At 41.3% G+C, this 11,065-nt stretch overlaps 1 protein-coding gene across 2 annotated transcripts in view; it reads right to left on the bottom strand.

The window, feature by feature from the left end:
• PRKCB (protein kinase C beta) overlaps positions 1 to 11,065 on the bottom strand; it is a 222,512-nt gene that overhangs the window by 43,542 nt on the left and 167,905 nt on the right. For both annotated transcript variants that reach the window (XM_018561835.1, XM_018561827.1), the window contains exons 10-11: positions 3,835 to 4,008; positions 975 to 1,066 (exon numbers count right to left, since the gene is read on the bottom strand). In XM_018561835.1, coding sequence (XP_018417337.1) covers positions 975 to 1,066; positions 3,835 to 4,008 — 266 coding nt within the window. The remainder of the gene's footprint in view (positions 1 to 974; positions 1,067 to 3,834; positions 4,009 to 11,065) is intronic.

Raw genomic sequence — 11,065 nt, 5'->3', positions numbered from 1 at the left:
TATTAGGCATCAAGTGAACATTCTGTCCCTGAAGTTGATGTTTCAGAAGCAGAAAAAAATGGGCAAGCGTAAGGATTTAAGCGACTTTGACAAGGACCAAATTGTGATGTCTAGATGATTGGGTCAGAGCAATTCCAAAACTGCAGCTCTTGTGGGATGTTCCCGGTCCGCAGTGGTCAGGAGCTGCCAGAAGTTGACTTGGCCTCCAAATTCTCCAGATCTCAATCCAGACGAGCATCTGTGGGATGTGCTGAAAAAACCATGGAGGCCTCACCTTGTAACTTACAGGACTTGCAGGATCTGCTACTGACGGCTTGGTGCCAGATACCACGCCATACCTTCAGAGGCCTAGAGGAGTCCATGCCTATATGGTCAGGGGTGTTTTGGTGGTAAAAGGGAGACCTATTTAATATTAGGCGGGTAGTCGTAATGTTATGGCTAATTGGTATATATATCAAGCGTGCAAAGGACCAGAAGAAGGACCACGATTTTAAATCTGCAGAATTCTTTATAGGAGTCTGGAGGCAAATGTAAAAACTTATACTCAACACCCCAAATTGACAGATCAATAGTTGGCAAAGTTTTAATTTTATATGTGTCAGGCAAACTGATCAACCTTATTAGGTCTTGGCAAACTGGGTCTGTACCGGGTAGTATGTAAGCCTGCTTATATTTGTAACATAAAATGAGATAAATGTTTTAGAAGGTGAAGAATTATTTTGCTATACTCGATTCCCCATTCCATTATTAAGAATACTTTGCCTTCTTCTCTCAGAATTGCGGATATGTCCCCAGTGGAATTCATGTATTTTTTTTGCCTTTCACTAGCGCAATGAAGACAAGAAAGCGGACTATTTTCAGAAACTGAGCTGCAATGAATCCCATCATCCAATGGAAACTCCCACTGAGCTTTAGCATTACCAGGTGACCCTAATTTAACGGGAGCTTGCAGAAGAGCGCTCCTTCTAACTTACACTGCATGAGGTTCCTTGAATCGACCAACTTGTTGAATCTGATACATGAGGTCGCCGCCATTAACAAACTCCATGACGAAGTACAGGCGATCCTGCAACAGGTTACCGAAAAGTAGATTAATTGCTGGGGAAACAGTAAAGACTCGGGGTGGGTGTGAGGGGCTTAAAATTAATCAACATGTTAGTATTTGTTCTCATTACATGCTTCTAGCTCCTAAAAGTAAATGGCAAACGTAATGATAAATTTGAACATAGTTAAAGCTGAAATCCAGGCAAACCACTAAATAAAAAGATTAAATACGTACAAGGGAGCTGTTTTACCTGTATTCATATTTATGTCCATCCATTCCTGAGATTTACATAGCTCTGAGACACCACAAAGCCCTGTCTGGCAGGGCAGGAGACCTGATTTATCTCTGCTGAAGTTGGGTATCACTTACAGGTCTCATCCCCCCAGCTTGTGACTGGATAGAGCAGGAGAAGCAGCACACTGATTAGCTCATCTCTCTGTAATTCTGCTCCCTCCTCCTATCAGCATGTTCCCTGATAGCACTAGAGCACTGTAGCACAACTGGCTCCTTGTGCTGCTTCTCTTTCTCTCAGTCTAAGCTCTGCTGTTAAACAGGTTGCAGGAGTTTGCTACCAAGTCAAATTCAGGTACTTGCACTGCTTGAAGTAAAAAAAATATATACATTTACTTATGCAATAATGAACACAGAGCTTCGTTAATATTTGTCTTTCATATTTACTTGGAATTCAGCTTTAATACTTTTCGGCAAAGGTTGTTTTTTTGAGCATTCTGACCCTAGTCAGAAGGATTTATAGCACAGTTGTAGTATCAAGTTAAGTAAATTTGGGGTGCATAAAGCAGGTTTGTAAGCGCCTTACTTCTTTTTAAGAGCTCCTGCCCCAGCCTAAAATTTATGACCCCTGCACCAGACTAAGGATGAGGGTTCCTGCTGTGTGAGTACATTGATCTATGTCCAGCAGTGTGACCTGCACCCGGCTTAGGGAGTGCAACCATTGCCGAATAGAGAACTGTACTTGTGGAAAGGTGGGAGTGTGAAAGACCTTAATCTTAATCTTCAGCGTGAACGACGTGCATTTTGGGCTGGCACATAACTTAATTAACCCCTTCATGACTGAGCTGGTTTTCAGGTTCTGTTCATAAATGACTGACACATTTTTTACATTTTTGCTGTGGGATTCTTCCATACTTTATTTTTATTTTTTTTACACTTTGTAAAAAAAATAAAATAAAAAAAAAACTTATTTTTTCTTGTCAGTTTATATCAAGCAATCACTATGACAGCTTGATAAATTAACTTTTTTATTTTATTTTTGGCTATTAGGCTGATCCAAACTTAGGAACAGCTAATAATAACCTTAGAGACTGATCCTGACTTTAGTCAGATTCAGATCTCACTAAAAGCTCTTTGATCGTGCCTAGACGATCAGAACTGATAAATTTCACTCAAAAGATATACATTGTATCTTTTGAGTGAAATGTATCTAAACATCGGGCTCTCGAACTGTCAAAACAAATAGCAGAGAGGTGAGGTGAGTCACTGCTGCCTCTCTGCTATTTTGAGCTGTCAAATACGGGATCGCAAATTGCGGTCCTCTATTTGCATGTAACGGCTTCATTCTTTCATTAATGAAAGAAAGAAGCTTTTACAAAAAGCTTAATTATTTCATTAATTAATGCCTCAATACTGAGGCATTCATTAATGACTGGTAACTGCTGAGAATCAGCAAATACCGGCATTACAAAGCCTGATATAACTCGTCACGTACAGTGTACGTGGCCAGTCATATAGGCACAAAGTGACAAGACGTACACTGTACGTCTCCCGTCACGAAGGGGTTAAATAGTAACAAGTAGTAAGTGCACCTATGTACCCTACATTTGTCTAATTAATTTAACTTGAGATAACAATTAGCATTTCAAGAGGGTCAGTCAGGAATGGACAACTCAGGGATGGGTGCTATGTGCTGTTTTATTACTTGTATTCTCTCCCATCTAGAGCAGATAGGCCAGCTCAGTGTCAGGCTGTAAGGCTCCCATGGTAACTTGTCTACTGCCCAAACTCTGTGCCGATACAAATACTTTGTCTAATTCGATATGTCCCATCGCACTCCTGACCGGAAAATCCCAATAAAAACAGGGTGGGTGCAGCAGCGAGAGCACATGCCTCTGCAAATCTCATAGAACCAGCAAAAAGTCACTCACACTCCAAAGCAATGCCCAGTCAATCTCTTTATTGACTATGGTAGTGTAACATCTCTAAGCAACGTTTTGGAACCCAGTGGTCCTTTCCCACTACCATAGTCAATAAAGAGATTGACTGGGCATTGCTTTGGAGTGTGAGTGACTTTTTGCTGGTTCTATGAGATTTGCAGAGGCATGTGCTCTCGCTGCTGCACCCACCCTGTTTTTATTGGGATTTTCCGGTCAGGAGTGCGATGGGACATATCGAATTCTGAATGGTATCAGTCCTGGGCTCAAGCAGAAGACTGGATGCCCTTACAGCTTAGAACTTCTACCATGACAGGGAGAGAATGCAAGTATGTAATACAAAAATAAAGTAAGGCTTGAGAAATAAGGCCACATTTTTATAACAAAAATGCAAGATTGAAGGTTAAATAATTTGATGCTTCAAACAGCTTTTGAAGGTGGCAGTCTATCAAGTATAGTATGAGGACAGAACAGGGTTTGTGCTCTGATGGTTTGGTGAATCCCAGACAGCTATTTACAGAGACTCTGGCAGTGACATCCAAGCTAACCTTCCTCATGACTACAATCATCATATGCTGATGGGAGTTGGCCAATGGTTAGGTCCTCCCTATCGCCTCTTACCATGGTCTGGAAGCAAGAGTGTAGTTGTGTTAGGAAAGGTGGTTTTCCGCCTAGTGCCAGCACCCTCTTCTCAACCATTGTGCATTCCACGTCGTCGTCTTGTATCACGACATCTTTCTTTAGGATCTTTATGGCATATAACTCATCTGCGCCCTTCCTCTCTGCAAGTATCACCTATAAGTGAACATAGAAGTTAGTGCCATCCTGGAAAAAGGCCTTTATTAAAGACTCAACAATCACACGTACAACCGTGTAGATAAGTGACTAACATTAGAGGAAAATATAGAGATGGGTGATTCAATAAAGACCTTGCAACACAATTCTGGCATAATGGCAGTATCCAGAACTTTTGCACCAAATTAATTCATTTGTGACAGCTCCAAAGTTAATACCAACACATGACGAATTTACAAAAGGTCTTATCTGTGATACTTTTACCCATTTTGGAGTTAAGAAAACTGGAAGTAATTAAGACCAATGCTATCTTGCAGGAAGCAGGGCAGTAAAGTTAGAAGTTTTAAAACTTCCTATAGTCCAGAAAAAAAAAAAGCGGGTGGCACTCCTTATAGAATTCAAACCTGTAAAACGATTGATCTGCACAAATTGGACAAAAGATTCCTCCACTGATGCGTTTGACCCACCAGATGGGGATCCATAAAGTTTACCAGTGTTTAAGTTTATACCAAATGCCCTAGACTTTTGTTCCTGCGCTGATCAGCAGTTTGGGGCATAAGACGAGCTCTAGCCTGGCTTGTGGCACCTGGTGCTTTCAGCTTTTGACCGGCACTTCCTTGTCCATGATAAAAAACTGTCCGTTTATTTCTTGCTGTTGGTGTGGAAAGATTTCCCACCACTTTCCACCAAGGGACACAGTGAGAGGGAATCTCTACAAAGTGAGGGGAAAACACCCACTTCAACAGTTGTCACAGGATCAGGTATCCCCACTGGAAGATTTACCCTCAATTCCTGTTCTGGTGACAAAGGTAAAATCTTGGATTTCCCATCACGTTCCGTCTTTTAGTTGGACCGCCTTTAGCATTAATTACGGCATGCACTTGCTGTGGCATAGTTTGGATAAACTCATGCAATGTCACAACATTTATTTCCATCCAGAGTTGTATTAATTTTTCACCAAGATCTTGTAGTGATGATGGGAGAGTCAGACCTCTGTGTAAAGTCTTCTCCAGCACATCCTGAAGATTCTCAATCGGGTTAAGGTCTGGACACAGTGGTGGCCGATCCAAGTGTCAAAATGATGTCTCATGCTCCCTGAACTACTCTTTCACAAGTTGAGCCCGATGAATCCTGGCATTGTCATCTTGGAATATGACCAATGTGCCATCAGGGTAGAAAAGGCTTGTCATTCAGTATATTCATATTCAGGGAGGCAGCTGACCTCATTTTGGGCACATAACGTTGCTGAACCTAGACCTGACCAACTGAAGCAACCCTTATAGCTCTTACCCAGTGGTGTCACTAGAGGGGTGCAGCCTGCACCCGGGTGACACTAAAATGACCGATAGTCATTTTGGTGTCACTCCCTCTGAAAAGTCAGGCACTCTGTCATGGACTGAGAGTACGACAGCTGCAGAAGAGTCAACGGCATGCCTTAGGACGCCTCTGCTCTTACCTATTTTGCTTAGCTTAATTGAGGTGGTGACTTTTTTTTGGCCAGGCAGTGTGCATCAAGCTGTCTACTATTCTGTCTACGTAGTGACAGGAGTCATGCAAGCAGGAGACTCTTCTTGAATCTGGAGATGCTGGCTTATTAGGCTTACTCTTACTGGCGGATAGGCGGGCAATTTGATTTCAATTGTTTTTATTTTGTACATGTGCACTTTTTCTTTTTATGTGCGACGCTCCTCCATTATATATTTATCATAGAATTATTAAAGGTGTTGAAACCGTTTGAATATTACATGGTGGTACAGAGGGCATCATTGTTGTTCTGGTGGTACACGTTTTTGGCTCGGACATGACAGGAGATCTCCTTCCACACTCTGGTTTTGGCTATACATACACTTTATTAAACCTATAAGTCTTTACGCCTTAGTTTTGGATAGAATGGTTTTAAAAATGAGATTACTGTAAAAGGCAACTTGTCATTGAAGCAAGTAAAAATGTCCCCCAGGGACATGGGCAACAAAAATAGCTAATGGGCACATCTCTATGAAAACAAAAGTAGTATTACTGCTGTAAGTCTGTTTTTCTTCACTCTTATTTTGATGGCAACATAGTCACCATCATCATTTTAAAACGAGAATCAAAGCGTCTCTAACAGAGACAGGAAATGCTGCAAAGATCCAGCACTTGGTGAGACTTTTTCTTACAGGCCTGATAAATAACATCATGTTATCCAGAGAGGTTTTTCCATTTGAAGTGGGTTACATACTTAGCCCCAGTATCCAATCCACGTTGTCATTCCTATACTGTGCTGAAAATATACAATTAATATATGGTCGGCTTCCATGGCAACCCTAAAAGTTTTCGTTTATTCTGCTTTTACTGTGGCAAGCCTCAAGCCGTTAGCTGCTCTGTAAGCGCCACGTTTTCTTACTTCTCAATATATTCAATAATAGCAATGACATTTGTATTATTTAGATATCATCTCATCAGATACGAAAACTATCGCCAGTCCCCCCCATGATAAACTCATTTTAGAAAAGCTCCCCGGCAGGCCTCTGTTGCAAACAAGAAATTAAATCTCTTTTAGACATCCCGTATCGGGTGAAAAATCAGCCAGGGCCATTGGCACGCGGATATGTGGTTGAAGCCACATAATGAAAAAATAGGGATCGCACCTCTATTGTTCTGCTACCTACCATCTCTACCAAAGCAGACAATGAGCCCATCTTGCTCAGGTGAAAGCGTCATCTAATCACAGCTTGCAGAAAAGCTAATTAGCATATTTATAAGGTTCTGTCACACGCGCCTCGCAAGCGTCAAGCTTTTTAATAACGCTTTTCTTTATGTTTGCTCAGTTAAAAAGACAAGACGTATGAAAGCGCTGCCTTTCCACCTCCCCAGCTGCCACGCGCTTAGCTATGGCTAGCAGGTTAGCCGTTCCTCGCTTCCAATAACAGCACAAGCTGCGCCGATGAATGTGCTACCCTGCTTTGTTTTCCCACATTAAAGGACTCTTTTTCTCTAACAATAGCCTGATATGGCGCTACACTTTGTTGCTCATTTACAATCACGCCAAGTGCGGTTCCTAAAGGGGAGATGTGCTTTTACCCTGTTGTTTACAATGTAAAAGTAGTAAATTACTATGTTGTTAAATACACAAAGCTGTAAGAAGATGTAACATGAAAAACAACAATAGCAATTTTTTTTTTTTATATCTGCAGCTCTCTCTGATCGGCCCTGTGCTATGGCACCTCTAGCCCGTTTTCCTAGTGGAACAAAATGTACTAAAAAGGAGAAAAAACTCAATGTCCATAATGAATTATTGGTCTGTGATACTTCATAAAAGCTGCAACATCATAATATGCTGCTTCTTGTTACTACACTGTAACTATGAGGAAATGCGACACTACTATATCAATTGAAGATTGGTGTGTAATCTTTAATTCATCAATCGGCATACAGCAAAGGTCTCAGACAAAATCTCTAACGCGCATCATGCATACTTCTCCAAGTCATAGACCATTCCAGTTATTCATGTATTCAGGAAATTAGTAGGGGGGCTGAATGAGGGATGGACATGTCTTCCAATGTGGATTTTCAGCACTGGTACCCAAGAGCCTCTTAACCCAAACTTCTCAAATAAAGTTGGGAAATAAACCCTTTAAATTTAAAGTGACGGTAAACTCAGGAGTTAAATCTTAAAAATGCATTCAAGTACCTTAACTATTAACAAAATTAGTGAGAACAGCGGATCTGAAACTGAATCATTTCTAAATTCTGTCTCTGAAATGTTGGTCTTGCTTAGGTTGGTTGCAGAATGGAGAATGCAAATGTTAAAGTTTAAAAAAAGGAAATAACGAATCCTTCATCTTTCCCTTTAAATCTGCTTCTTTTTGTGGGCTTGGTTTAATGCCAAGCAGTCTATCATATTTATAATCAGTCTCCCTTAGCTTAAAGGGACACTAAACTCAGGAGTTGAATCTTAAAAACGCATTCAGGTACCTGAACTATTAACAAAAATGTATCTTATTTGTGTATCACTTGGCTGTAGATCCTCCAATCATCTCTGGATTGGTGTGGACACTGTCCTTCCTTCTGGAGGGTGGCTACTTTTGTTCCCCATGGTTCCTGTGTGTGTTGTAAAGTAGTCACCGCTCCGAGCTCACTTCTGTGATGGACTACAATCTCAATACAAATTAGTAAACTAAATATGAGATTGGAGAGATGAGACAAGAATGCCCCATAAAACGTAGGTGCAAAACAGCAAAGGCGCCCAGGTGGAAGAGATGAAATTATTGTGTTTCTTCAATTTAGCGCTGCAACAACTAAATCGATTATGAGAATAGTCGGCAACTATTCTCATCATCGATTAGTTGGTTGGGGAGAGGGAGAATTTTTTTTATACAACCAATCTATTACTTGAAAAATAATTGGGCAACTAATTTATTATGAAAATAACCGTTAGCTGCAGCCCTGCTTCAATTTAGATTTTTATTCCGTGAAACACAGACATAACTGGTACGGGTACTCCTAGAATGAGATCCTAATAGGTTGGACTTGATGGACTAATGTCTTTATTCAACCTCAAATACTATGTAACTATGTAACCATCACAGTCTCAACGCTTTTCGTGGCTCTAACTGGGAGATTGTAGTCCACCACGGGAGCCAGCTTGGTGACTACTTTACAACACACACAGGGACCATGGGGAACAAAAGTAGACCCCTCCAGAAGGAAGGACAGTGTCGGCACCAATTCAGAGATGATTTGAGGATCTACAGCCGAGTGATACACAAATAAGATACATTTTTGTTAATAGTTAAGGTACTTGAATATATTTTTAAGATTCAACTCCTGAGTTTAGTGTCAATTTAAGACATGGGTTTATGAGTTTAGGGTGCAGGAACTCAAATAGCTTGCACAACCCTACTGAAAACCTTTGAGATGAATTTGAATGCCGAAGGATGCGGGGTGTGATTCAACCCAAATGACACCCTGTGGTGAAAAAGTAGTACTATAGAGGACAGCTCCAGACTTTAGGGTATTGCAGACTGAGCTCCTTTTTATTATGTTCACTGCCTTTAATTAAATAAAGAAAAGACCTGAAGTTGGGTTTTAACATGTTTGTGATGTTTAGTGATTGGATTTCGATACACTTCAAAGGGCACAGGGCTTCCAGCAATCCAGTGAGGTGCTGTAAGTATTTGGGCAGCACTGGGTAAGACACCATTCAGATGAAAGTAAACTGAGCGAATGTTCTGATGTATTAGAGGAGAGCCGTAGCTAGCTCCTTTTGCACCAGAGGCAAAAAAAAAAAAACATGCCGCCCCCCCCACCCCCCAACAGGCGTGTGACATCACCCAGCACTGTGCACACACGGCATCATGTGCCCCGCCTCCAGGATGTGATTTTTATTCTTTATTTTTTTTAATTATTTTTCATTTCTCTCTTACTGTTGGGGGGGGGGGGGGGGGGTCTAAGCAGCCCCCTGATATTTCCCTTTTAAGATAGTAAAAGAAATCGACAGAGTCCCCAACCGCTTTTTCTGCAGCCTCTGTTCTAAATGAGTGGAAAGCAGAGGCTTCTCATTCATTCAGAAAATATTTACTATAACCAGTTTCTGAATGGGGAGAAGCCTCTCTACTAAGTGCTACTACCCATTCAGAAACTCATGGATGAACAGGAAGTGATGTACTGTAAAGCACTTCCTGTTCATTCATAACTGGGGACACATAGTACTATGTGTCCCCAGTTATTTACAAACACTGTCACGGCAGCATGGACGAGCGGTGAGGAGAGAGAGAGAGAGCCGCTGGCTGTCAGATCCTGGCTGAGCGGCTCTCTCCTCACAGTTTCAGAGTTTGCCAGATATCATTAATAGTTCACTGACCACACTTACCTGTTGCTTTGCATGACCATACAGTACGGTCATGAAAGAATTGCACTCTAAGCAAGTAAAACATGAACTATAACAATAAATCTACATTACCAACATTTCCAATAAATACGTGTTTGCTCATATTATACCAAAGTTTGTGTTTAAGTTACCAAGTAACTTTTCTCTACAGGATAGGGAGCGAAAGGTCAGGAATGATTGTCTCAGAATAATACCCACATATCTAGTCAAAGCCTTGGAAAAGGGTTGAAGGACATCCCTTTACTTGTGTTTTTTTTTTTTTTTCTTTGGGTCAACAATACCTTGAAAACACAACATGTGCTTTCAGCTATTTGTTGGCTTACAAAGGATTTGCGAGCCAAGCTGGAAACCGTTTAAATTCATCACCTTGGCGGATTTCAAAAGATTGTGTTTCCGGCCCCCTGTGGGTTGTTCAGGGGTCAAGTGGGCAGAAGAGTCCAAAGAGAGTATTGATATTTATTTCCCCAGCCGCTCACTTTCTTCCCCCTCTTGCAGGACTGCTGCTGAGTAGAACGTATTAGAAACAAGCAAAAAGTTCCTTTTTTTTTCTTTGGCGCAGCTGTCGGCTGACAAGGAGGAGAGGAGCTGGCAGAACAACAAGGGAAGATGAGGCAGTACAGTCCGCAGGACAAAAGGAGAGAGAAAGAGAGAATGTGCCGGTAATTCGCAGCTGCTTTGTTTGTGCGGATGCTGAATTTAACCAATTCTTAACCAAAATGATGTCCAAAAAAATGGGTATATACTGTGCGCATGTGTGTGTATATATATATATATATACACACACATACATACACACACTGTATTTTTCCGTGTATAAGACTATACTTTTTCATAAAAATGTTTACCTAAAAATGGAGGGGCGTCTTATACACGGGGGGCCGAGAGGAGAACCGCAGTTTCGAAACTACCGATACCTCTGCAATCTAGCCTTACGAGTGAAACTTCCGATTGCAGAGACAAGCTAACAGGTTTCCTTCAAATCATGAGCCTTATGTGCCCGACGTCAGCTGATGCTGCGGAGAGCCTGTAGCCAGTGCCCAGATGTAACAGGGAGCGGTAATGTCGGAGCATTTGGAGCCCATAAAATGTCAGAAAACAAAAAAAATCCCGGTAAATACCAATACCAGGAAGCGGCTGTCTTACTCTGCAAAATGTAAACTGGATGTAATCAGTTATGCAAAAGAGCAT

This window comes from Nanorana parkeri, unplaced genomic scaffold (assembly GCF_000935625.1).
Source record: "Nanorana parkeri isolate BGI_ZX_2015 unplaced genomic scaffold, ASM93562v1 scaffold19, whole genome shotgun sequence".
In the NCBI taxonomy this organism is placed as follows: Eukaryota; Metazoa; Chordata; class Amphibia; order Anura; family Dicroglossidae; genus Nanorana; species Nanorana parkeri.
The sequence above is the reverse complement of the archived record's forward strand: the minus strand, read 5'-3'. Positions and strand labels throughout refer to the sequence as shown.